This window comes from Rosa rugosa, chromosome 1 (assembly GCF_958449725.1).
Source record: "Rosa rugosa chromosome 1, drRosRugo1.1, whole genome shotgun sequence".
In the NCBI taxonomy this organism is placed as follows: Eukaryota; Viridiplantae; Streptophyta; class Magnoliopsida; order Rosales; family Rosaceae; genus Rosa; species Rosa rugosa.
The window spans coordinates 55,529,956-55,554,784 of NC_084820.1; the positions used below are offsets into that span (position 1 = coordinate 55,529,956).

General features: G+C 39.1%; 1 protein-coding gene across 1 annotated transcript; it reads right to left on the reverse strand.

Annotated features, from left to right (window-relative positions):
• Nucleotides 1–1,932: 1,932 nt before the first annotated feature.
• LOC133725553 (protein LURP-one-related 11-like) lies at nt 1,933–2,925 on the reverse strand. The gene is made up of 3 exons (XM_062152842.1): nt 2,680–2,925; nt 2,361–2,591; nt 1,933–2,249 (listed from the first exon to the last, which is right to left on the reverse strand). Exons 1-3 carry the CDS (start codon nt 2,914–2,916, stop codon nt 2,115–2,117), a joined length of 603 nt encoding a protein of 200 aa, XP_062008826.1. The 5' UTR covers nt 2,917–2,925; the 3' UTR covers nt 1,933–2,114.
• Between the last annotated feature and the right edge of the window lie 21,904 nt (nt 2,926–24,829).

The window sequence follows — 24,829 nt, forward strand, 5'->3', positions numbered from 1 at the left end:
TCAGGTGGTTAGGAGTTGGGCCCTTTCGGCTCATGGAGGTCATTTATGAATAATGATGACGGACCCGTAACTAGTTTCGATTTTAGGGAGGAGAGTGGGGAGTTCATGTCTACCACCAGTCATTCCCGTGTTATATAACTTTGCTTATCTTCAATAAAAGTTTCTTATTCTCAAAAAAAAAAAAAAAAATCAACCTCCAGTTACTCTATACTAGTCCAATTGGTTGATCTTGATAGGAAAGAAGAATCCTAGAATTGAATGATCTCTTGCAATACTCAAAAGAGGTAAAATTTATTTCCTTTTTCCTATTTTACTTTTCGAATCTACTGTATTTGTTTTATCTAGGCTTCTCCTCTTTTTTTTTTTTTGGTTACAAAAAGTTTAGGTGAGAGCTTGGTTACGTTACACCACCATCGCCAGGGCAAGCCTACAACCGCAACTCTATAGGACTTACGTTTGACACGTACCTATCGCACAGCCCACAGGTATAGATTTTCGTAGGGGACTTATAGATCACGAACCAACAGGGCCTGTTGGCAGCGGGGATCGAACTTGGGTGGGGTTTATCTAGGCTTCTCTTGATCAGTTAAATTTTCATTTCACTACGTTTTTCATATAAATTTTCTGAATTTAGATCCATGCATGATATGTCTTCCCACCCATTTTTATTGGAAGAGAAAAGCTAATCTTTTGGGTACTTGATCAAATTGTAAAGCTTTAAAAGTTTGAATCTTTCTTCGTTTTACTGTAAAAAATTCATTGGGTTCTGATTTCTGGGATTTCCAGCATTACCCAGATGCTTAAAATGGTTACTATTACACAAATTGGAATTACATGCGTTGTGTTCAAATGCTTGTGTTGAGTTGTTTCAGTTCAGTTACTATGCAGGTTGTTCTCTGAAGAGAAGGCAGAGCTTGATTTGGAAGAAATGGGATATATTGGGGCAAACGGTGTGAATGCTTCGCATAAATACAAGTATAGTGGTGTCAATTTACTATGCCGTGGCCGACTTGCTCTTCCCAAGTTGCTTACAAACAACTCGAATCCCAGCCGGAATATTTCCCTGCTTCTCCTTCCTCGGTGAGTGCATAGCCGCTCGAATCCCGGGAGTTTTTAAAAATCGAAACCCTGAATACAAGTATGGGATATTACCAAGAAAATGGGGATCGGATAGAAGGAACATACATCATAGTTGAGCTGGTCTTGTGGAGGCTTAAAAGTGTAGAACAAAGACAGCACTTCAAAGCATCAACTATTCTCTGGTAATCAAATGGGCCGGGTCTAATGGAAAATCTTCAGGCTCTTGTTATTCTCACACGAAACCGAACCCAACTTGGATATGAAGAAGACGTGCCAAGCTCCTCTCTCTCTCTCTTTCTCTCGCTTTAACCCCTAATCCTCTCTCCCAATGAAACATTTCTAAAAAATGAGAGCTCTCACTCTCTTTTCTCTACGGCGGCTGCCAACCCTAGGGTTGCGTCTTCCGGTCAATTATGGTGCTCGACTGCTTGTGGTACCTGGTTGTCGAGTTCTCTAAACTCGTGGATCTCCTCCGTCCAACCTCTTGGTTGTTACCCCTAACATTGTCTTGGTTACTTTGGTTACTAGCACTTATTCCTAGGGTATTTACATTTAGGTTGCTGTATGGTAGCCTAGCATGACTTGATATTGACATGGCCTTTGCGAGCATGTCATGATTTGTAATTACCTACATTTGGTTATTAAAAGGCTTGACGTCATTCTCTCAAAAAAAAAAAACCTATGCGGATTCACTCTTTTGCCTATTCAAATATCCCCATTTTATCTCTGCGTTTGCACTTTGCACATCGAGAATTCTTTGCATATCTAAGAAATGATAAAGGGGTTCTTCCTTACTAACTTAGAGGCAGAATTGCAAGTTCTAAAGTGATTTAGGACTCATAATCTTTTTGACAAAGTTAGAAATAACTCAGTTAACTCCTGAATTGATGAATACAAAGTTGGAATCCAATGGAAGTAAGTACTGTTCAATTCACCAACTAGGTGGTGGGAAAGACCACCCTAATTAAAGACTCAAAAAACTAGTTAAATCAATATAACTTCAATATTCTTGTTGCTGATTTGTTTTCACTCAATCACAATTTACGGTTGATGAGACCATACACAACAAGAAGCCCTACTATAAGAGAGTGATCCATGAAGGGCTCTACCACCAGTGTCAAAACATCTTCTCCTAGTACCACTCCACATGTTGACTGCTTTCTCTTTACCTGTTTGGTCAAGCACGCACCATCCATTATGACATAAAAATTATCAGTAACGATATATATGTGGTCGTAAAATATAGTACAAATAAGAACAGTCGAGAAAAATTTAATTACCTCTGCAACAAGTCTTCCAAACTTGTCTAGTATCTTGCAGGCTGACTTTCCTTTACTCCAGCTCTCTATTCTGTATTGCTGTTTTTGATTCTTGTCTAGTCCCACGATGACTTTACATGCTGACTTGCCTTTAAAGCTTCTCCTAACTTGAAAACCGGGTGTATTTTTCAGGTTGATCTCTTTACCATTACTGGATCTGTATCCCTCCCAGACACCAAGAAATTTGGATTTCTGCACAACAAAGCCATGTTAGTTAATTTATCAGCACATATTTCTAAGTCCAGTCTAACTCTTCAAAATCATGATGCTACGAAATTACCTTTCTTAGTATGGTGAATAGGATTTGGCCTTTCAAATCCATAAGATGAACTTTAGCTCTACCTCTAGAGTCGTAATTATCTACACGATACACGATCTGACCGTTAGAATCAAAAACAGTGCAACCATGGCCATTCAATATGAGAGACTTCATCCATATAGTGAATGTTTCTTGTTTTGAAGTGAAGTAGCCAGGGGATGAAGAAGAAAGTGGTGCTTGGGGATGAACCTTTGCCATTTTTTAAAGAAGTCGGGTAGTTGTTCTTTTTCAGCAACAAACTAAGAGGTTATATACACTTCATTAACATTATGTGTGGAAATACTGTGGATTGTGATATGCATGACTAGCTAGCTAGAATACAATTAATAGTTGATAATGTACCATTGGGGCAAGTTCACCCGTTGGGTCACCAGGTCACCCACTATTCACTACTTGTTAGTGTTAATTTCGTGCCCTGGGTCACGAGCACAGTGTATTTCGTGCCCTGGGTCACCCGGTACAGTGTTCTGGGTCACCATGGTGACCTGCACAGTGTATTTCGTGCCCTAGGTCACGAGCACAGTGTATTTCGTGACCCAGAGAATGAAAATATACACTAAAAAACAGTGAATAGTAGGTGACCCGGTGACCCAACGGGTGAACTTGCTCTTGGATCTGCTCGATTTTGATGCATATATGACTGGAAAAGTGCTACTACTATATTTCACTTTTGTAAAATTTCTGACCTTTTTCTTAAGCATTACTTAAAAACACTCGGAAAGGGTAGTTAAAAACCTTACTTAATATCCAGTTGACCTAATAAAATGATATAACTAATTCGATTCTTATCAATAACTAGTTAATCGATGCCTATGTCATATTGGGGGATTTCACTGTAGCTATATGAAGTTGAGCTCAGCTCACCTAACAAGTGCAATCGTCAAGGTTTGGATTGGACATCACATGCGCGCATGCATGAATTTTAGTTCCTCTTATGCTGGGACTTTGGTCTGCCAAGCAAGAATGATACTTAATGGGATCACCAATTTAGTACATTATCATTTGTTGGTTCATAGCTTATCCTACATTATCAAGCTAACATTCTCTAGCTTCCTCATGCCTGCAACCCATTCTTGCATCTTGCACATGGAGATTGAAGAAGACAAAGTGAGACTAAGAAATGCTAGCTACTATATAATTTATTGCAACCTCATCACCAACCCTTTATTTCTTAATTCGCAGTGTACGTAGCTTCATGATTAAATCCTTCATTTTCTAGATCTGTCATTTGATAACAGTTAGAGGGCAAAATGATTTTAGAGTTTCATTGAACATTTCTCGTCGTGAAACTACAACCCGAAGAGAAAAAAGAACAAGTGATTTTGCTGCTACTTGCAAGCATTTCCAACAAGGGAGATAGTGGATTGCAAACCGAGAACAAAAAATTGAAGACTGAGGATTGCAAGATTCAAATTCAACAACCAACAAAGCTCTAATATCATGTTACACAACCGGTGACCCAAAAGTATTAAGCCTTTAAAGCAGGACTCGACCAAAAACAAATCAAGCTACCAGTCCTGATTCCTGACCTTAAGAATTGCACGGTTGGCAGTTCCATATATCGAACAGAGAACTTCAAACTGATTTTGCTAATAACTTCTGAAGCGTTGCCATGCTTGATGAGTCCTGTCACCTTTTGCAGATAAAATCATTTGCATGTATATGACAGTTGCCAGAAGTACGTAGTAGGTATGAAATGATCACTATAATCTGGTAGCTAAGTGGTTGCAAAGTCTGCATACATTTTGTACGGATTTGGATGCCTGCTGATAGATGACAAAGCCCGAGTTTGTGTTTTGCCCTCAGGAACCCACTGACGCATATAAACATATACAAATTAGAAAAGGTAAACTGGCTTAATGCTGAGACCATTAATATATAGGGGAGCTTATTTATTCTGTGCAATCTGTCTCTTTGTACCCTCTGCATTCGTATCTAAACACTCAAGGCGGCTAGATTGTCGTGCCCCTTATTAATCTAATACTAACATTTTTGTGGATGTAAAAAGTGGTCCAAGTATCTAAAGAAAATCGATCATATACCTTAATATATTGTTCTTTCTATCCCAATTGATCTAATACTAACATTTTTGTGGATGTAAAAAGTGGTCCAAGTATCTAAAGAAAATCGATCATATACCTTAATATATTGTTCTTTCTATCCCAATTGACATTTACACATTGTTTCGTATATTAAGTGGGCGGTACTTTTTAAAGGCCAAAGTATTTCTTTATGATTAGTACAAGTCTCTAGCTGGGAGCTCCAAATTGTTTTTAAGAATTAGGTTCTTTTCAATGGGGGTTCTGGATAAGCATCGGTGACTGAGTCAGATCTAGACCTAGAGATATATGAAATGGGTTCTGCTGACTGAGTTCATCTGATAAAATACCATATCTATTTGAATGTTTCTGCATGTTTAAGTTTAGCTCTGATGTAGAACGAGATTTTAGCCAATTTCAATAAAAAATCTTGAAAAGAAATAAGAGTCTTCACATTAAGAATAATAATTTGAATATTGAAATTGGTATTTAAATAGGCTTCTTAATGATGAAATTAATCATAAATGACTCTTTTGAATATATTGGGATTCTCGAGCAAAATCTTGATTGGGATTCCAAGCGTAATATTCTTTAGTATCTAGGATTCTATTTTCGATTTTTATTTTATGAGGTTTAATTAGGTTTCCTAGTTTTAGTCTAAATAAATTGTTCTTTATGTTTTCTAGTTGTACGTATTAGGTTAATACTATGTGCCCTATATAAGACACCTCTTAGATTGCAATTTTCATTCAAGTTATCAATAAAAAAAAAAACCAAATATTAGAGAAGTTTCTCTATGTTTCTTACTACTGTGCCCGTAATTGCTAGTAGATTCTAGCTCATCTCATATGGCTTTCGACGCTTGACCGAGCCTCTTACTATCGTGTTCACGCTTCCCGCATCATTTGGTATCAGAGCGGGTATCGCACGCTCCTTAGCAGACGACGATCCAAGGGATAGAAGTTCACTACCGCCAACCCTTAACGACGCTGGTCATAGAGTATCTATCAAAGAAAGTTTAATTGAAGAGGAACATGCCAAGGGATTTGCCCTAGGACAACCTCATCAATCCAAAAAAAATAAAAAAAGAAGAAGAAGAAGAAACATGGAACGTTGGATATTCACAACGCCGGATTACGACAACTTACGAACTACATGTGTCATCAAAGACAAGGTATGCTCTGTAATAATTGACAATGGTCTACGAGAGAACTTTGTAGCAAACAAAGTTGTGGATTATTTTCAATTACCGACAGTGAAGCTGAGTGATCCATACTGGATTTCATTTGGAGAGGATGAATATGCACAAGTAACAGAGGTTTGTAAAGTTCCTGTCTCTATGGGAAAATTTTATAAAGAAGAGATTATTTGTCATGTGATTGACATGGACAACACTAATGTGCTTTTTGGAAGACCATGACATGAAAGCGTCAAAGGTGGTGTTGACACCCAAAGTTCCACGAGTTCAAATTTAATAAGTGACACGTGAAGAAGGTGAGTCATCAACCTCGTAACCTAGTTGGGCCTTCAAGCAAGCCCATTTCATGCCAAAAGGAAGCCTTCTAGTTAACAAGAGATACAACAAGCCCAAATTCTCAAACAACTAACGTGCCTCTTCAAAGCAGCCGACACGCTTAATTACCACGCAATACACGTAGGCCCAAACTACGTTTGGGGCTTATACGGCGGGATGTGGTGTGGAAGGTAACGGATCCTGTGAGACCCATTGTTACGATAAGGCCCATCGATAATTTTGGACTTGGGAACCAAAATTCATGCTTGATGGACCAAAATCTTAACATGGGCTAGTAGAGAGATGAAAGCAGGCCTAGCAAAGCTTAAAGCCCACCAGAGCCATTCTCTCACCCAATGTCCATTAAAATAGTCTCTAGCCCAAAACTCATTTGAGTCGTCTTCTGCCCCCAAACCAGAAATATCGTTATAACAAAACTGCTGTTGGGATTGATGTTTCACCATTTCCAGTAAGAGCCCAGAATCTATGGAGAAGTTTTCTAATCCATGCCTTCAGTGACCCTGTTTCAATTTTCAATAGCCCTCTAACTCTGTGATATCAAGTTTCAATACCAGAAATTGAGGAACTAAAATCTTCAAAAGATCACAGCAGCACAAATTCTGGAGGATCACCCCTAAACCTGTGCCACCGCCCTTCAGTCTCCTAGCTTAAAGAAATTTCCATAGCTTTCACAATTTATCTTCCCAAAATTGAGAGTGGTCTCTAAAAACCCTCAACCCTTGTCACCAACCTTCTTCTTCCACCTTCGCTATAAAAAGCTGGTCTGCTGCTGTTGGAAAAAAAGCCACAACAACCCAGAAACATCAAGCAAGAGATCAAGCTCTATCTCTGAATCCCTAGCCATCAATTCCTCCCAAAACCCAGAAATCATGCCATTGCTGGAACTCTCTCTCTCTCTGCTAAACTCCCAGGCATCTAGCTCCCACACCACATCTACCTGTAAGTTCTGTTCTCGTGAAATCTAATCCAATCGCTGTTGTTATCATCCAATCCAATCACTATTGTTATTATTTAGTGCAATCACTGCCGTTATCATCTAGCTGGTCACAACGAGGTTGTTCTCAGGTCCAACCTTTGATCAATCTTGGGCCTAGTCTCGCTTAATCAAGAGGGCCCTGCTGCAAAAGATCCAAAACGCAAAAACTCCCTCACATTTTTGGCGACTCCACTGGGGACTAGGCTGTGACTCTAGCTGGTGGTTTCTTCCTCACTGCGACATATCTCAAGCTACAATATTCTAACAGCAGTAGATCCCAATCTATCCCTTAGGCTCTGTTCATGGGATCGAGAACCATTGCCAGAAACAATTTTGCAAACACACACTTCCAGCTGATATAGTCAAGCAGAGAAGCAACATGTTAAAAGTGATGCAAACAAACTTATTACTCAGAAAAGACTTTATTTTGTTCTCACTTTTAAAAACTCGGATTTAGTTTTCTGCTCTTTTACCTTCCTATGAACTCTGATTTACACCAGGAAAGAATGTTTTGTTTTTCTCCTCAAAAGCCAAAATCTAGCTATTGAAAAAGAAATCACATTTTTTCCTCTTCTTCTCATAGTCTGTACTACCTCTTTCCTAAAAATATGCATCTTTTGATCTCAAATCACGTCCTTACAAGGTTGAACCTTTTATCTCAAATCACTTCTAGCAGCTAATTTCTTCCTTGCTGAACATATATCAAGCTGATGTTTATCTTGACAATCACTACTGGGAGCAATTTATAAACACCATTCAAACATCACAACCATTAGCGCCACAAAACTCCCTCAATTTCACATCAATGCTCTATGCTTTTTGAAAAAAAAAATGCACTTGTTCCATAACAGGATGATAACTTGCTTCAAACCATCCAAATCATGCTTTTGCTGTTACAACATTGCCAATACACAGTCAAGCATAAAGGCAAAATAGTCAAGCTTAATCAGAAAACATTTTTGTTTTCTTCACTTTTGAAAAATCCATATTCAGTTTCCTACTCTCTTACCTCTTGTGAACTTTTGATATACACCAAAAAAAATATATTAGTACAAGAGTGGTTTATTTTCTCCAAGAGCCAAGAATTGGGAATTAAAAAAAAATTAATTACATCTTTTCATGTTCCTCTCATGGAACTAGGCTGTGACTCGTGCAAACTCCATCTTCCAATTGCAACCTCCCTTTCAAATTCACAATGTTCAGAAGCTGTGACTTTGATTAAGAAGCAAAACTTCTATTTAAACTATACACAAAAGACAAGCAGAGTCCTCTTGGTGTCAAACGGAGAGAACATCCAATCATGCTAAGATGCCATGCTAAACCCCCATTCATGTCAATATGCCTGGGGCGGATAGTTGCTGCTGTAACTTGTGTCAACTAATGAAGTTGACATTTCAGCTTCAATGGAATAACGATCCAACCTGAGGCAAGACCATAAACTAGTTACAAAGGAGATTCTAAAAAGCTAGAAAAGGCATTCATGATGCAATTATAATATATATATATATTTGACAAACAATTATTCAAGTATGCCCCAAGCCTTCAGATGCTATAGTTACTCAAGCAAACAGACACACTCCTAAGATCAATCTTCAAGCCATCATTGTTACAACACAAGCAGGTTGCATGCATTTTTTGTAATCAAGCACTCAACACCATTAGCTTCATTAGGTAAAGAGCTTCTCTGTACAAAAACCAAAGTGCACTAAACCAAATTCCAAAATTTCCATCATTAGGAACTATTTACCATTTCTTGTTATGTAGTCAGCATTAACATAAAAGCTCTTCAATAATCATGCTGACGTAGCCATCCCCATTTTACCTATCCATACTTATCTTTTCTTCCTATGAACATCAAAGATCCACATGCTAGACATCTTGATAACTACTACTGAGATCTTGCCAGCCTTAGTATTAGAATCTTTTATTATTGTGCATATGTTAATAGAAGGCTACGCATTGAGCACAAAGCAAAACAATCACAGCAACAAACCAACATGCAAGGAAAATATATCGTCCTAAACTAGGTCCTCATTCCATATAAATTCACTTTCTAAAGCCATACCCTTAACTAGGCATTACTTCACCGATGAGTTAGAACTAAGTTTCATCTTTATTATCACTGTTTTCCTAAATCAACTAAAAGCTCACAATTAGAAGTATCCTTTTCGAGCAAGCTAACAAGCCAACAAGCAAAGACTGATGCCATTGTTAAAGATAGTTGTGTTCCATTTAAATCAGTAGTCATGCTTAAGAATGTTTGAAAGAGCCGTCATTACCAAATCACATATCCAAGGCTGAAGATTCTCAAATTCTGTAAGCAAACAATCATATCATTCTCATGCCAATTCAAATGACTTGATAATGACAAAGCAAGCAAGCTTCTTATGGAGGGACTAATACGAACCAAAGAAAGTTAGCATCTGCACTATACATTCTTACCTGGGGGCTGAGCTGCTAGAATTTACTACCGGGAATGAAGCTTTGTTTTCCAGTTTTCAATTATTGATGCTCCTATAAAAGAAAACCAAAAGAAGTGTGTCATGGTCATTCAATCAACAACTCAGCTGCTATAGAAACAAAGTGATCGAGATGTGAAATTGAAGGTACTTCTTCAAAGTAAAGCCAAGCCAAGTTAGTTGAGACCCCATGCCAAATATTGGATCAACCTTCATAAGAATCATAAGGGTATGCAAAGAATATTCAATCATGCCAAAGCCAAGCAAAGAAAGGGGTCATCGATAGACAAAAAAAAAAAAAGAGTTACGAAGAGCTAATCAAACACCTGAGTCATCTATTCATGCTCTTTCCTGAGAAATACTGTCTCAAGCCATGCCTATGTCAAATATCAAGCTAGCTTACAGAAATATGAGCTGCTGTGAACTTTCTTTAAACCCAAAAACGTAGTCAAACACACAAATCTTAGTAAACCTACTCTAACACCAGATCTCTTAGCCATGTTATTGGACCACCATTCTTTCAAACTTGTAGACATCATAGCCAAAAGTTGAGCTGCTGTTAACATTCCCTTAGCTTGCTAGTAATTCAGTACTATACACGGCACCAAGGTTCTCCATTCAAGCCTGAAAATAAGTACCAAGAGCTAGTTTAGCTCTTAAAGCTTTTATTCACGCTCTTTCCTAAGGTATACTGGGGGCTTGGTGAAAGATGATTCATGAGCACAGGAAGTCTATTGATTTATTGGAAAATACGAATTGTAACTTAAGGCTTCCAAGCACACTGCTGATGAATCATTTCTAATCACTATATGTTAAGTCAACCTCAACAATCACTGCTGTATGATTCATCATCACCACTACATGCTAAGTAATCCTTGCAAGGTACTATCAAGCTACAAAAGACCACTTCTCTGCTCATTCAAGGTATCACATACAAAAAAAAAAAAAAAAAAAAAAGAAGAGTTAAAGTTCCTATGATGTTCGAATTATTAAAAGTCCATCTACACAATGCCAAGCTTGTGCTCATCATAGGCTCATGCCAAGCACATGCTCACGTCAATGCTTATGTCAAGCACTGCTCATGCCAAGCTCGTGTTTATGCCAAACTCATGCTCATGCCAAGCTCATGCTCAAGCCAAGCAGATCCACGACCAAGAGGAATACACCAAGCCTTTAAACAAGTTCATGCTAGGCAAAGAAAACCCAAGCAAGCATGATACTATGCATACAAGCATCAAACATACATGCAAAGCCATGCCAAGCTCCTCCCTAGGGTCGTGCATCTCCCACTAAACATATGAGAACCATGCCAAGCAATTATGCCCATTCTTTTCAATATCGAATCGCTCTCAATTGATCACTCAAAATACTTAAGGTAGCCACAAGCTCGAGCTATCAAAGCACATGCCCAAGCAAAGCTACTACATGCTTAAACAACTCTAAGCAAGCAAAACAAAGAAATCAAAACCAAGCAAAGGAAACTTTACATGCCAAGCTACATGCATTTTAATTTGTAGATTACAACATGCATGCGAGCCTCATCAAGCAAAATGTGACTAGCATTGACGAACCCACCAAATTTATCAAGCAAAACACAAAAAAAATATACTCCAAGCAAATAACCAAAATCATGGCAAGATCGAGGTCTATCTCATTCCAATCTTGCTTTCTTTGACCTCTATTTTGTCACACATGCATTATCTTATCTGAGTACTTGCTTCGTTATAACTCATCTTACTCGCAAATCTATTCGTTCACGCTATTTAGTACTCATGGTTTTTCAAAAAACACACTTTATTTCTTTTTCTTTCTCACGAGTATTACTCATGCTGCTGTTCCCAGCAGCAAGTCATCTCTCTCATCTTTCAATTATCAAGTCATACGTTTTGTTCTATTCTTTTCATCACTCTTATTTCACTTTTCACACAATGTTGCAGGTATTTTAGCACCATTCTTAACACAAAAGTACTCATGCTTGCTGCACTATATGACACACACTTATATGTTACAATTCATTTAGTTTTACTTCTGTTAATTATTCGATCATGTGATTCCCTTACTTTGTTCCACGACTTAGCAAATAAACGCAACACACTTTGACTCTTCAACTATAGTAACCAAGCATTGATTTCAAATCACCAAGCATCTCATTCCTTTCAAATACTCATTTGTTATTTAGCAAACATAATTATGCATACCACAACCACCTGATGCCTATATACATTAAACTAATACACACATATACGCACACATGTCTTTTAATATCAACACAGCAATCTACCTAACTATCCGATCTCCATGTCATTACTCATTTAACTACCCTTTCATACTATTATCTTAAGTTAAGGATCTGATGAACATGCATGAAAGTATTTTCAACACATGGCAGCAAGTTAATAAAAGGCTCAGGGCTCCAATTCAAAAGCACATCATCATGCCAAGCAAGAAGAGAGGCCAAGCCATTGAATCACAGCACGCTATTCACAAGCAATCAAGTTGAACCAGTTAACTATTACATGCCAAGCAAGAAACCGAGCAAAATTAAAACCTTAAAACCAACATGGTTAATCCAAGCTAACAGGCGCAATTTACATGATGAACTAAACTATATGATACCAAGCTACCTCATGTTCCATTACAATCACAGCAGTAAAACTCCATGCATAATGCAAAAAAGAAGAAGAGGAAATCCAGGCCACTCCATGCTCAACCAATTCATAATCACACGCTAAGCAAGGGGCTAAGCTAAAATTGAAACTATTGAATCCACATAGCCCATCCAAGCTAACAGGCACATCTTACATGATGAACCAAGCAAACTAACAGCAAGCTCCATCATGTCTAATCACGATTACAACAATAAGAAATACTTACAGTTTGTGTACCACCCAGTAGCGAATCAATCACAGCAGCGATCATTCACAACACCAAATCAATATAGCTAAAGCGACAAGCAATTGCAACAACAGAATTGATAACACCAGAATAGAACATGCGATATTCAATGAGTCAATTACGGCAGCGAATCAGCAATATCACAGCAGCAACAAGTAATCGTGTTAGCAAATTGATATTGCGTGAACCAATATAAGGCTACAATATGAGCAAATGCAGAATCAAGAAGAAGAAAGAGAGAAGAAAAGGACACAGATAATAGAGGATGGAGATTATCACACCGAGCAAAAGAAGATGCAGTCGTCCAAGCTTACCAAGCGCAGAAGGAATCGCAAATCGGCTCTACAATGGGCTCGACACACTCGATTGGTTATGTAAAAGAGTAAGGGAGTGGAGATGGAGTCTCTTAAGCCAAAGAAATTTGAAAGGAGAAGAGCCTTCTTTCCTTAGATCGAGGGTCTGACTCTTGAGAAGAAAGGCGTCTTGTGCAAATCAAAATATGGAAGGAAAAGAAGAGAAGAGAAAAAGACTTTACACGCCATTGCCGTTTCCCTAGAAGGAAAGTAACCGAAAAGTAAGACTCCTCTCTTCTAACTAGGACTTCAATGATGACGAGAATCTGTTGTCACGTGAGAAGCTTGATAAGCCATAGCTCGTATCAGTAAGATACGCAAGCCAATGCAAAAAACAAAAATGTTATATATAATCACGCAGTAAGTCTCCGGATTTTTGATTATGTAGCCCGAGACAGGGTCACACGACCTACATAATCAAGGGGGCTAATGTTGACACCCAAAGTTCCACGAGTTCAAATTTAATAAGTGACACGTGAAGAAGGTGAGTCATCAACCTCGTAACCTAGTTGGGCCTTCAAGCAAGCCCATTTCATGCCAAAAGGAAGCCTTCTAGTTAGCAAGAGATACAACAAGCCCAAATTCTCAAACAACTAACGTGCCTCTTCAAAGCAGCCGACACGCTTAATTACCACGCAATACACGTAGGCCCAAACTACGTTTGGGGCTTATACGGTGGGATGTGGTGTGGAAGGTAACGGATCCTGTGAGACCCATTGTTACGATAAGGCCCATCGATAATTTTGGACTTGGGAACCAAAATTCATGCTTGATGGACCAAAATCTTAACATGGGCTAGTAGAGAGATGAAAGCAGGCCTAGCAAAGCTTAAAGCCCACCAGAGCCATTCTCTCACCCAATGTCCATTAAAATAGACTCTAGCCCAAAATTTGAGTCGTCTTCTGCCCCCAAACCAAAAATGTCGTTATAACAAAACTGCTGTTGGGATTGATGTTTCACCATTTCCAGTAAGAGCCCATAATCTATGGAGAAGTTTTCCAATCCATGCCTTCAGTGACCCTGTTTCAATTTTCAATAGCCCTCTAACTCTGTGATATCAAGTTTCAATACCAGAAATTGAGGAACTAAAATCTTCAAAAGATCACAGCAGCACAAATTCTGGAGGATCACCCCTAAACCTGTGCCACTGCCCTTCAGTCTCCTAGCTTAAAGAAATTTCCATAGCTTTCACAATTTATCTTCCCAAAATTGAGAGTGGTCTCTAAAAACCCTCAGCCCTTGTCACCAACCTTCTTCTTCCACCTTCGCTATAAAAAGCTGGTCTGCTGCTGTTGGAAAAAAAGCCACAACAACCCAGAAACATCAAGCAAGAGATCAAGCTCTATCTCTGAATCCCTAGCCATCAATTCCTCCCAAAACCCAGAAATCATGCCATTGCTGGAACTCTCTCTCTCTCTCTCTGCTAAACTCCCAGGCATCTAGCTCCCACACCACATCTACCTGTAAGTTCTGTTCTCGTGAAATCTAATCGAATCGTTGCTGTTATCATCCAATCCAATCACTATTGTTATTATCTAGTGCAATCACTGCCGTTATCATCTAGCTGGTCATAACGAGGTTGTTCTCAGGTCCAACATTTGATCAATCTTGGACCTAGTCTCGCTTAATCAAGAGGGCCCTGCTGCAAAAGATCCAAAACGCAAAAACTCCCTCACATGTGGTTATTGCAAAGACAACACATATTTATTTAGGTGGGAGTCACACAAAATTAAAATCAAGCCTAGAAGGAAGAACATCAAGAATGACCATCCTGAGGTGTGTGAAAAGGAACATGAAGAAGCCACTTTGAAGATTGAAGAGAGACTCATTAAGGACAAGGAAGCTAATTCATTCATCACATCGATATCCATGTCATGCATGCCTAATTGCGTTCAAGATCAACCGAAGGAGAAGTCAATGCCCATTCCTTTTCAAGTGGAGGAGTTCAAGTTTCAAGATGCTTATTCTAAACTTGTCTACTGTATTGGATTCATGGTGATACCTTTTAATTTCGAGAATATAGAAGTTGATGGCTTATCATGTTTTATTCCTACTAATGATCGAGCTGCATTCAAGAGGAACTCGAGGTCGAGTTCTTTTCAAGTGGAGGAGACTGATGTAAGAAGAGATTTTAGCCAATTTCAACAAAAAATCTTGAAAAGAAAGAAGAGTCTTCACATTAAGAAGAATAATTTGAATATTGGAAATTGGTATTCAAATAGGCTTCTTAATGATGAAATTAATCATAAATGACTCTTTTGGATATATCGGGATTCTCGAGCAAAATCTTGATTGAGATTCCAAGCGTAATATTCTTTAGTATCTAGGATTCTATTTTCGATTTTTATTTTATGAGGTTTAATTAGGTTTCCTAATTTTAGTCTACAATAAATTGGTCTTTATGTTTTCTAGTTGTATTAGGTTAATACTATGTGCCCTATATAAAGCACCTCTTAGATTGTAATTTTCATTCAAGTTATCAATAATAAAAAATACCAAATATTAGAGAAGTTTCTCTATGTTTCTTACGGCTGTGCTCGTAATTGCTAGTGGATTCTAGCTCATCTCATATGACTTTCGACGCTTGACGGATTCTCTTACTATCGTGTACACGCTTCCCGCATCAAGCTCGAAATGTGTAATCCTAATGTTTATAACTTGTTGGTTTAGAGTTCATATGAAAACATTCTATGATCGAGCCGCCATTTGATTCTCTGCCATGGATTGTTAACTATGTTCCTTAGTTTTCTTCTCTTTTCTTTTTTTGGACAAACATGTTGCACCTCCTTTAGTATTGCTTCACAACAAATACCTTATGACTGAAGGCTTCAAGCACACCCCACAGCCAAAAAAAAAAATGCGCACCCCCATAGAAACATGAACACCACCTCCATGAAATCGTTCAATTTCTACATGAGTTCAAAACCTTTTAAGAAAAATGTTGAACACACACACACATATAAACATACAAATACTGGTGGTTAGAAACTCTTTATAGGATTCATGAATTTTGTTCTTTAGGCTAGGGGGAGATGCACTTTGCTTTTCAAGGTGAATCTTTGCCAAACTGAATGAGTTTTAGCCTCTTTTTAGTTTCTTTACTCTTATATCACCTGTTGTTCTTAGCTAGTACAGCATTCAAAGTATTTTAACAAACATATTACCTCATTGTAAAGTTGATTTAGTATAAGTGTTATGACAAATTTGACCGGAAAGTACAGTTGCGAAAAGAAGGAGATTTATTGGTTCATTATCTAGTTCGAATTGGTGAAATGATGGAATTATGGATTCGATAGTTACTATTTTAACTTACATAGATTTCAATTGTTACATCCCATACCTTAATTTACCCGTTTACTGGTCAATTGGATGGTAAACGATTAAAATCTTTACTTTTATCTGCATTTCAATTATTTAGAGGACCGAAAGTTGACTTTTTGCTTGGTTCTGTTTTTGAGGAAACTCCCTTCTGAAAAGTTGTATAGCACGTTAAACCGAGTTCATGAACATGTGGCATGCCCAAATTGGAGTTTGTATGAGAAAGACATGGTCTGCAGAAGTTTATAAATTCGTCAGAGTTTTTTGGGGCAAAAATGACTTTTTCTCCCCTGATACTGTAAATAGATAAAACCCTAGTTTTGGGGGCGAGGGGGGGGGCTCTCATTTCTCGAGTATCATACCCGAACAAAAAGAGAGCAGGGAGATCGGGTCAACCCGACCCTAAAACTGAAACCCGGCGAGTATCACCGCCTTCAGGCCACCCCCCAGACATCCGGACTGGTCGAGATCGACGCGCCACTTCACGGCGAGTCTACTTCAGGCCACCATCAGCTCCGGTTTGCACCTGAGGAGGAGTTGCGGCGCAAAAATCAGAGTTCGGCCGGATTTTTTTAACCCGGTTCGATCTCGCCGTTCCAATGACTTCCGGCTGAGAAATTTGTTGGGTCTTGAAGCTCTTGATGCCCTGATAATATTCATAACCACCTTGCAGTCTAATTCAATCGGAGGTGAGAGAATTGAAGAGTTGAACTTTTTCGGGGAAAATCGGCCGACTTGCTTCTGAGGTAAATTTTAGCTTGTGTGTTTGGATTTAGACTTTGTGGTAGTTATGGTTGTTGTTGGGGTTGGTCGGCCCACGCGCCGCTTCTACCTTCCATTTTATTCTAATGTGTAGAGCACGATATTACAATCATGTGGACATAGTTTGGTAGGAATACGTCGAACTTCAAGATCGATTCGAATTTCCGAAGTTTTGGAAATTTGGGTATGAATTCGTAACAATCCGACCGTTGGATTGTTATGATTTTTCACGAGCATGTTAGAAATATCAAGTTTATGAAACCCTTGAAGTTTGAGCTGATTCTGAGGTGAGTTCGGATTTTCGGGATTGTGCGATGAACTATTAGTTAGTTGTTTTGTTTGAATTCAAAATTAGTTAATATTATTTCATTTCCGACAAGAGTGTCGGATTTGAGTGTTAATCATGACTTGCGACCTCTTGAACGCAATTTTGCACGTGGTTTACAATCTCTTATAAATATTCGGATTATATTATTTGTGTTAAAGGAAAAGCACATTATGCGCCTTCGTCAAAGTGATTGACGGAGAGGGAATCAAGGAATTAGCGATTACCATCAATCATCAAAGAATGTCATCATTGTAATTGATATTTCCATTGTAATTCTCTCCCTATATAAAGGGACTATGAAATGATTTTCAATTCCAATTCTCAATTTACTTTTACACATTATCAGTACGTTCAGAGCCAATAGCCAAAGAAAAAGACCTTAATTTTCTAGTTTCTTTCCTCTTCCCGTCGAAAAAATAATAAAACCCTAGAAGAAAAAGAATTCTTTTCTTCTTTTCTGCCACCACAGTAAAAAAAAAAAAATTTCAGACCGGCCTCGTCCCAGTGTTCCTCTTCCTTCTACCACCAGCACCCCGCCTCCAGCATTTCCGCCTGCCTCACTCCGCCCAGTCGCAACAGATCACCAACAGATCTGTAGCCTAGCACCAGCCCGCCCACCATCCACTGCAGACCCGCGCCCACCAGCCCATCCCAGCACCGATCCGGCGATCCCTGGAGCACCAGACCCAGTCGCTTCCTCGCGCTTGCAGCAAGCCTACCCAGACTCGTCGAAGAACGACGAACGACCCAGACCCCATCTGCAATCCCCATTGCACCCATCTGAAAACCAGGAAAAAGAAGAGAGAAAACCAGAAGAAAAAAGAGCAGGCGGAGGAAGGAGGAGAGAAGAAGAACACGCGAAGAAGAAAAAGAAAAGAAAAAAGAGTGACCCGGCCCAAAGAAAAGGTCCGGCCCAGAAAAAAAAGAATCCCAGCCCAATTGAAAAAAAAAAACAGAAAAAACAAACGGGCCTTGAGTGGTGACGCAGCCCAGCAGAAACAAAAGAAAAAAGCAGGCCTGCGGCCCAGAGAGGAAAAAAAACAGAAAAAAAAACCAAGGTTTTGTGGCTCCTGCAAGAGGAAGCAGCCCAGTTTTTCTCAAGCTTAAAAACATCGCTACGCACGCCTGCATCAATACGAGCGTGCGCTAGGGTTGTTTTATTTTCTCCAAACCAAGTATATTCTCTTTTATTTATTTAATTTCATACTATAGTATAATTAATTGTTTATAATTCGAACTTTTGAGCATGTTTAATTAGATAATATTGATTTTTTTTTTTAAAGCATGCCTTGTTATGTTTTATATAATTATCTTTAAACATGATTATATATATTTTGTTATATATTATTTATTCAATTTTGAGCATGTTTTGTGATTTTTATTTACGTTTATATAATTATTCCTAAGCATGTTTTTATATTATGCTATGTTTATATTTTTACGCATGATATATTATGTGTAGCATATATTTTGTTGTATATTTGTGAAATTTGAGCATGCCATGTAATTTATTTTTATATATGCTATGTTTAAATTGTGCTATGGTTATTCCCTATTTAGCATGCTACATATAAATTGCATCTTGCCATGATAATGAAAATTCACGCGCATTATACACACAACATTACCGTGATAAAGTATTTTCACATAGCATCGAAAAAAAATAAAATATGACCATTAAGAATAGAATCTTGGTCTTGAAATCTAATTCATATTTTTGGAAAATAATTCACGTGGATGTCTTTATGACTGCATAATTTATATCTTCCCTCTTGTTTACGTAGATGGCTGATCCAACTCGACGTGAATTTGACATCTTGGACTCAGAAGGACTTGAGTACCATCGTTGGGTTTCCGATGTAGAAACTGCATTTGTGGCAAAAGACTACACTACCACCATTACCAACCCCAAAGATGATGAACTATCTAATAAGGTGAAAGCAAATGTCTTAATGTTTCTGAGGCGACATATTGATCCTAGCCTACGTTGGGAGTACCTTCAATTGAAGACACCCAAAGAACTATGGGATGCCCTTAAGAGATGTTTTGGGAACATTCATGACACTTTGCTCCAAGAACTGGCAGTTCAGTGGAATGGAATCCGCTTGCTTGACTATAAAAGGGTCAATGACTTCAACAAGGACATGTTGCGCTTAAAGGCACGTCTCAATTTATGTGGAAGGGAAATCACAGAAGATGATATGATCTACAAGACTCTTTCCACCTTTCCTACTTCAGCGCTTATACTAGCGAACCAGTATAGGCTGGAGTATGACAACAAAATAATCACAACCTTCAATAAGTTGATTAGCCTACTACAAGTGGCTGAGAGGCATAATGAGGTTCTCTTGAACAACAATGTCAGGCCCACTGGGACAAAGAAAATTCCCGAGGCTAATTATGGAAAAATGAAAGGTGGAAAGAACTCCAATGCAAAGGGGTTTAGACGTGCTGATCCCTACCCACGTGGCAACAACGCACCATGTGGCAAGGGACATAGGGGTCGTGGTATGGGCGGTGGAGGCCCTCCCACTGTATGGAGCAAAGATGGTGGTGCTGGCCCTAGTGGACATGAAAACAAGGTGCAAAGGGCACCTAAGAACCCTTCAGTCAAACAGGATAGAGTTGACAATGAATCATGCTATAGGTGTGGTGTCATTGGGCATTGGTACAAGAACTGCCAAGCAAGCGACATAGTTGCAACCACTTACAAGAGGTATAGGGAGTCAATGGATAACAAGAGGCTCACTACATGGAAGAAGAAGGTCATGACCCAGATGTCAACCTCACTATTGCAGACTTCAATGGCAACAAGGAACTTGCTCCGTCAATGGATGCTTCAGACTTTGACTGATCTGCTTTATTTATTTTCCAAAGACAGATGTGAAGGCATAATGCCTCATTTTTAATTAGACTATTGCTTGGTCTTAAAGTTTATTTCAATAATGGTTTGATGAATTAGAACAAGACCTTGATTTGATTATCGTTGGCTTATTAATAAATTTCGAATTTTATTTTGAAGCATTGAATTTATTCAAATTTATTTACTACACATATTTACATGGTTCGAAATAACACTATAAAGATTTAAAGCAATACACCTAGAGAAAAAAAAAACTATTTGAATGAAAAGATTATCATTCTACCTAAAATAGAAATACTCTAAAGAATATGAGATATATTTAATGTCACAGACGATTTGTATGCACCAAGAGTTAATCGAACCTTGTTAAGTTTCAAAGATATTCGTGCCAACGGTTATCATGTAAAAACTGTGAGAATGGAATTGAATACCTTCATATTACCTCTAATAAATGTGGAAGGAAACACATTTTAGAGAAACTTATGAGTCAATCTAGTGGACTGTACCTCACTACGATTCAAATCATTGAATCCTATGCTGTCACCAATAATGAAATGTGGGACACTGACTCATACAGGCTTTGGCATGACCGCCTAGGGCACCTCGATCATGACATGATGATCCGTAATTTAAAGAACTCATATGGACATCCCTTCTTTCGAGTGAAAAATAAAATGGGAGAAAAATCCGCCACACTACAAGGTGTCGGTCCTAGTACTGCTCAAATGCAGCCATTGCCTTCTGAAGTACCAAAGGATACAAGGAGATATCTGTGGACCTATCCATCCAAAATGCAGACCATTCAAATACTTTCTGGTTCTGGTGGATGCCTCGACACGCTGGTCACATGTCGCTTTATTGTCCACAAGAAATGCTGCATTTGCAAACTCCTAGCACATATTATACGTTTAAGGGCTCACCACCCTGATCACCCTATCAAGTCTATAAGGCTTGATAACGTTGGAGAGTTTACATCAAAAGCATTTGATGAATATTGCATGTCTATTGGGATCGATGTAGAGCATCATGTACCCCATGTGCATACACAAAATGGTCTCGCAGAAGCCGCCATCAAAAGGCTACAGATGGTGGCTAGGGCATTGGTTTTGCGCACCAACCTGCCTATATCTGCATGGGGTTATGCAATATTGCACGCAGCTTTACTTATTCGTTTCAGACCCACTGCTAGCCAACCATTTTCTGCGTACCAGTTGGTAACTGGATATGAGCCTGACATTTCACACTTACGCATATTTGGTTGAGCAGTATATGTGCTTATTGGGCCCCCACAACGCACCAAAATGGGTCCTCAGAGACGATTAAATATTTATGTTGGATACGAATTCCCAACAATTATCCGCTACTTGGAACCCTTGACAGGCGATCTCTTTACCGCTAGATTTGCGGATTGTCACTTTGATGAGACAGTCTTCCCGTCGTTAGGGGGAGATAGGAAAAAGGATTTTCCAAGGGAACGACAAGAATTGTCGTGGTTTGTCCCTATTCTGTCTCATTTTGATCCCCGCACTTCACAAAGTGAAAGTGAAGTGAAAAGAATAATAGATCTTCAGAACGTAGCAGATTCGATGCCTGATGCGTTTACTGATATCGCAAAAGTGACAAGATCACATATACCAGCTGCAAATGTGCCTGCAAGGTTAGAAGTCCCCAACAAGGGGCACAGTGCCGCAGATAGTGGCACTGCAACCACACTTAGTGGAGGTGTGGTTGAGGCCGTGGCTCCCCAAAGGAAGAGGGGGAGGCCATTTGGTTCGATTGACACTCACCCAAGGAAGAAGAGGGGGGAGTAAGGCACAAACCGATCCATTAATAATCAATGTAGAGAATCCCTCTCATGAGATTGTCTCTGATTATAGTTATGTCCATGAATCAATACTGGAGGACGCTCCGATGTTTGAAATGATTCCAGAGAACAAAGAAATCTCAAAGGATTATGAGAGTGCGTATGAGTTGATAGAAAGATCTTCCATACACATTGATGATGTATTTGCATACCCTGTTACTCAAGAAATCATAGAGCACGATGATATCGAACCACGCTCTGTTGCAGAATGTCAACAAAGAGAGATTGGCCTAAATGGAAAGAAGCAATCCAGACAGAATTAGATTCTCTGACAAAGAGACAGGTATTTGGTCCGGTAGTGCTAACCCTACCAAGTGTAAAGCTTGTAGGACATAAATGGGTCTTTGTCAGAAAGCGTAATGAGAAGAATGAAGTCCTGAGGTACAAGGCTCACCTTGTGGCACAAGGTTTCTCACAACGCCCTGGAATTGACTACGAGGACACATACTCTCCCGTAATGGACGTTATAACGTTCCGCTACTTAGTTAGCTTGGTAGTTTCCAAAGGACTGGAAATGCAGCTTATGGATGTGGTTACTGCATATCTCTATGGGGATCTTGATTCAGATATATATATATATATATATATGAAAGTGTCAGATGGCCTAACATTACCCAAGTCAAGTGACTCTAAACCACGGAGTGCGTTTGCAATTAGGTTGAAACGCTCACTCTACGGATTAAAACAATCCGGGCGGATGTGGTATACCCGTCTAAGTGACTACTTGATTGGGAAGGGATATAAGAACGATGAATTGTGCCCCTGCGTATTCGTAAAGAAAACAAGTTATGGATTTGCAATTGTAGCTATATATGTCGATGATATGAACATAATAGGTACTCTTTATGAAATAAGAGAAACCGCGAGCTACTTGAAATCCGAATTTGAGATGAATGATCTTGGGAAAACTCGATTTTGTGTAGGCCTTGAACTAGAACACCGAGTTTGTGGAATACTAATCCACCAGTCTGCGTATGTCTAAAAGATGCTCAGGCGATTTAACATGGACAAAGCGCATCCTGCTAGCACTCCCATGATCGGTCGAAGTTTGGATGTAAAGAAATATCCATTTCGCCCAAAGGAAGATGACGAGTTGGGAGCTGAAATTCCCTATCTAAGTGCAATAGGCGCATTATTGTACTTAGCCCAATGTACTCGACCAGACATTGCATTCTCAGTGAATTTGTTAACTAGATTTAGCTCAGTGCCAACGCAGCGTCACTAGAATATGGTATCAAGAACATTTTTCCGATACCTAAAAGGAACCATTGACTTGGGACTGTTCTCTCCCTACAGAGAGACAAGAGGGACCGCAAATGGAACTGCAATCCCTAAAGGAAATGTTGATGGCGAAAGCGCCACTCACTACACCGAAACGCCAAATGACGTTTTGGTTGGTTTTGCGGACGTCCGTACCGAATTTTCGGTACGGATTTTCTGTTTTCGACCACTTTCTGGCCACATTTTTACATCTTACCCGTTCAGTTTTTAGGTCCTAGTGTATAGATCACCTCTGCAAAATTTCAGCCAATTTGGTGATCGTTAAGGCATCCAAAACTGCATTTTACACTAACGGACCGAATCTGTCGAACCGGAACCGTTCGTATTTATAATGGTAAATTGCAGTTTTGGATGCCTTAACTATCACCAAATTGGCTGAAATTTTGCAGAGGTGATCTATACACTAGGACCTAAAAACTGAACGGTTAAGATATAAAAATGTGGCCGGAAAGTGGTCGAAAACAGGAAATCCGTACCGTCCGCACCTGAGATGGACTGTATATATATATATATATATATATATCATCAACAACTAGAAAAATAAATAACTTACAATTTCATTGAGGTGGTCGAGATTGACGGTTATTGCATAATAGCAGATCAAAGCGAAACGAAGCAGAATAGCAGATCATTGCAGACAGATTCAAAAATTTGTGAATTGTAGATTAGCTAGAGGCAACGGACTACTGGGACCAGTGGCGGCCCGCGGCCAGATTTACGACGACTATCTCAGATAAAGACTCCGAATTGATTTCGATGATTTAACAATGGGATCAATTTTCCCAATCTAGGGTCTGCTAGCCATGAAAGTAAGTAAGTAACTTAACCCAGACTAACATATTCAGATTATCAGATACATTCATACATACAATTTCATAATTTCATTACTCATTAGCATTTCAATTATAATTTCAAATGGGTGATTGGGTCAGATTAAGAAGAAGAAGAGGAGGAGGAGAAGAAGACGGAAAGGGAGAGAGAGATACTTGGAGCTCGGAGACGGAGACTCGGAGATCGGGGACGGAGTCACAGAGAGAAAGTTAGAAAGGAGTGGAGCTACTGGGTTGCCCTCTGCTTCGGGAATGCTCCAACCCCGAGTTCGATGGGGCTTGAAAGGAAAGGAGCGTTCCAATAAAATTTTTTTTTAAAAGAAATTAAAAAAAAAAAAAAAAAACTAAAGCTATAAACCTAATTTTTTTTTTGGGCCCAAAAAGCTTGGTGGGACTTGAGCCCAACCCAGTTATGGTTGGATCTGCCCCTGGCTGCGGCCTGCAGGCCTGCGGGTGGGGATCTCCCCAAATTTGACGACAAGTGCAGTGGTTGCTGTAGGAGGTTCGGTAGCCGGCGGCGGCAGCTTTTCTCAACCTAGGTTTGGAAATGTATGAACAATTTCTAGGCTAAGCTAGGAATGATTGTTCTTTAACATGATCAACCTCGTA

What these genes read in the sequence shown, in the direction of transcription:
- LOC133725553 (XM_062152842.1), bottom strand. Translation starts at nt 2,916, where the DNA reads ATGGCAAAGGTTCATCCCCAAGCACCACTTTCTTCTTCATCCCCTGGC. An exon ending in TATTCACCATACTAAGAAAG is followed by an intron (nt 2,592 to 2,679) that starts GTAATTTCGTAG and finishes TTTGTTGTGCAG; the next exon opens with AAATCCAAATTTCTTGGTGT. An exon ending in TTGGAAGACTTGTTGCAGAG is followed by an intron (nt 2,250 to 2,360) that starts GTAATTAAATTT and finishes TTGACCAAACAG; the next exon opens with GTAAAGAGAAAGCAGTCAAC.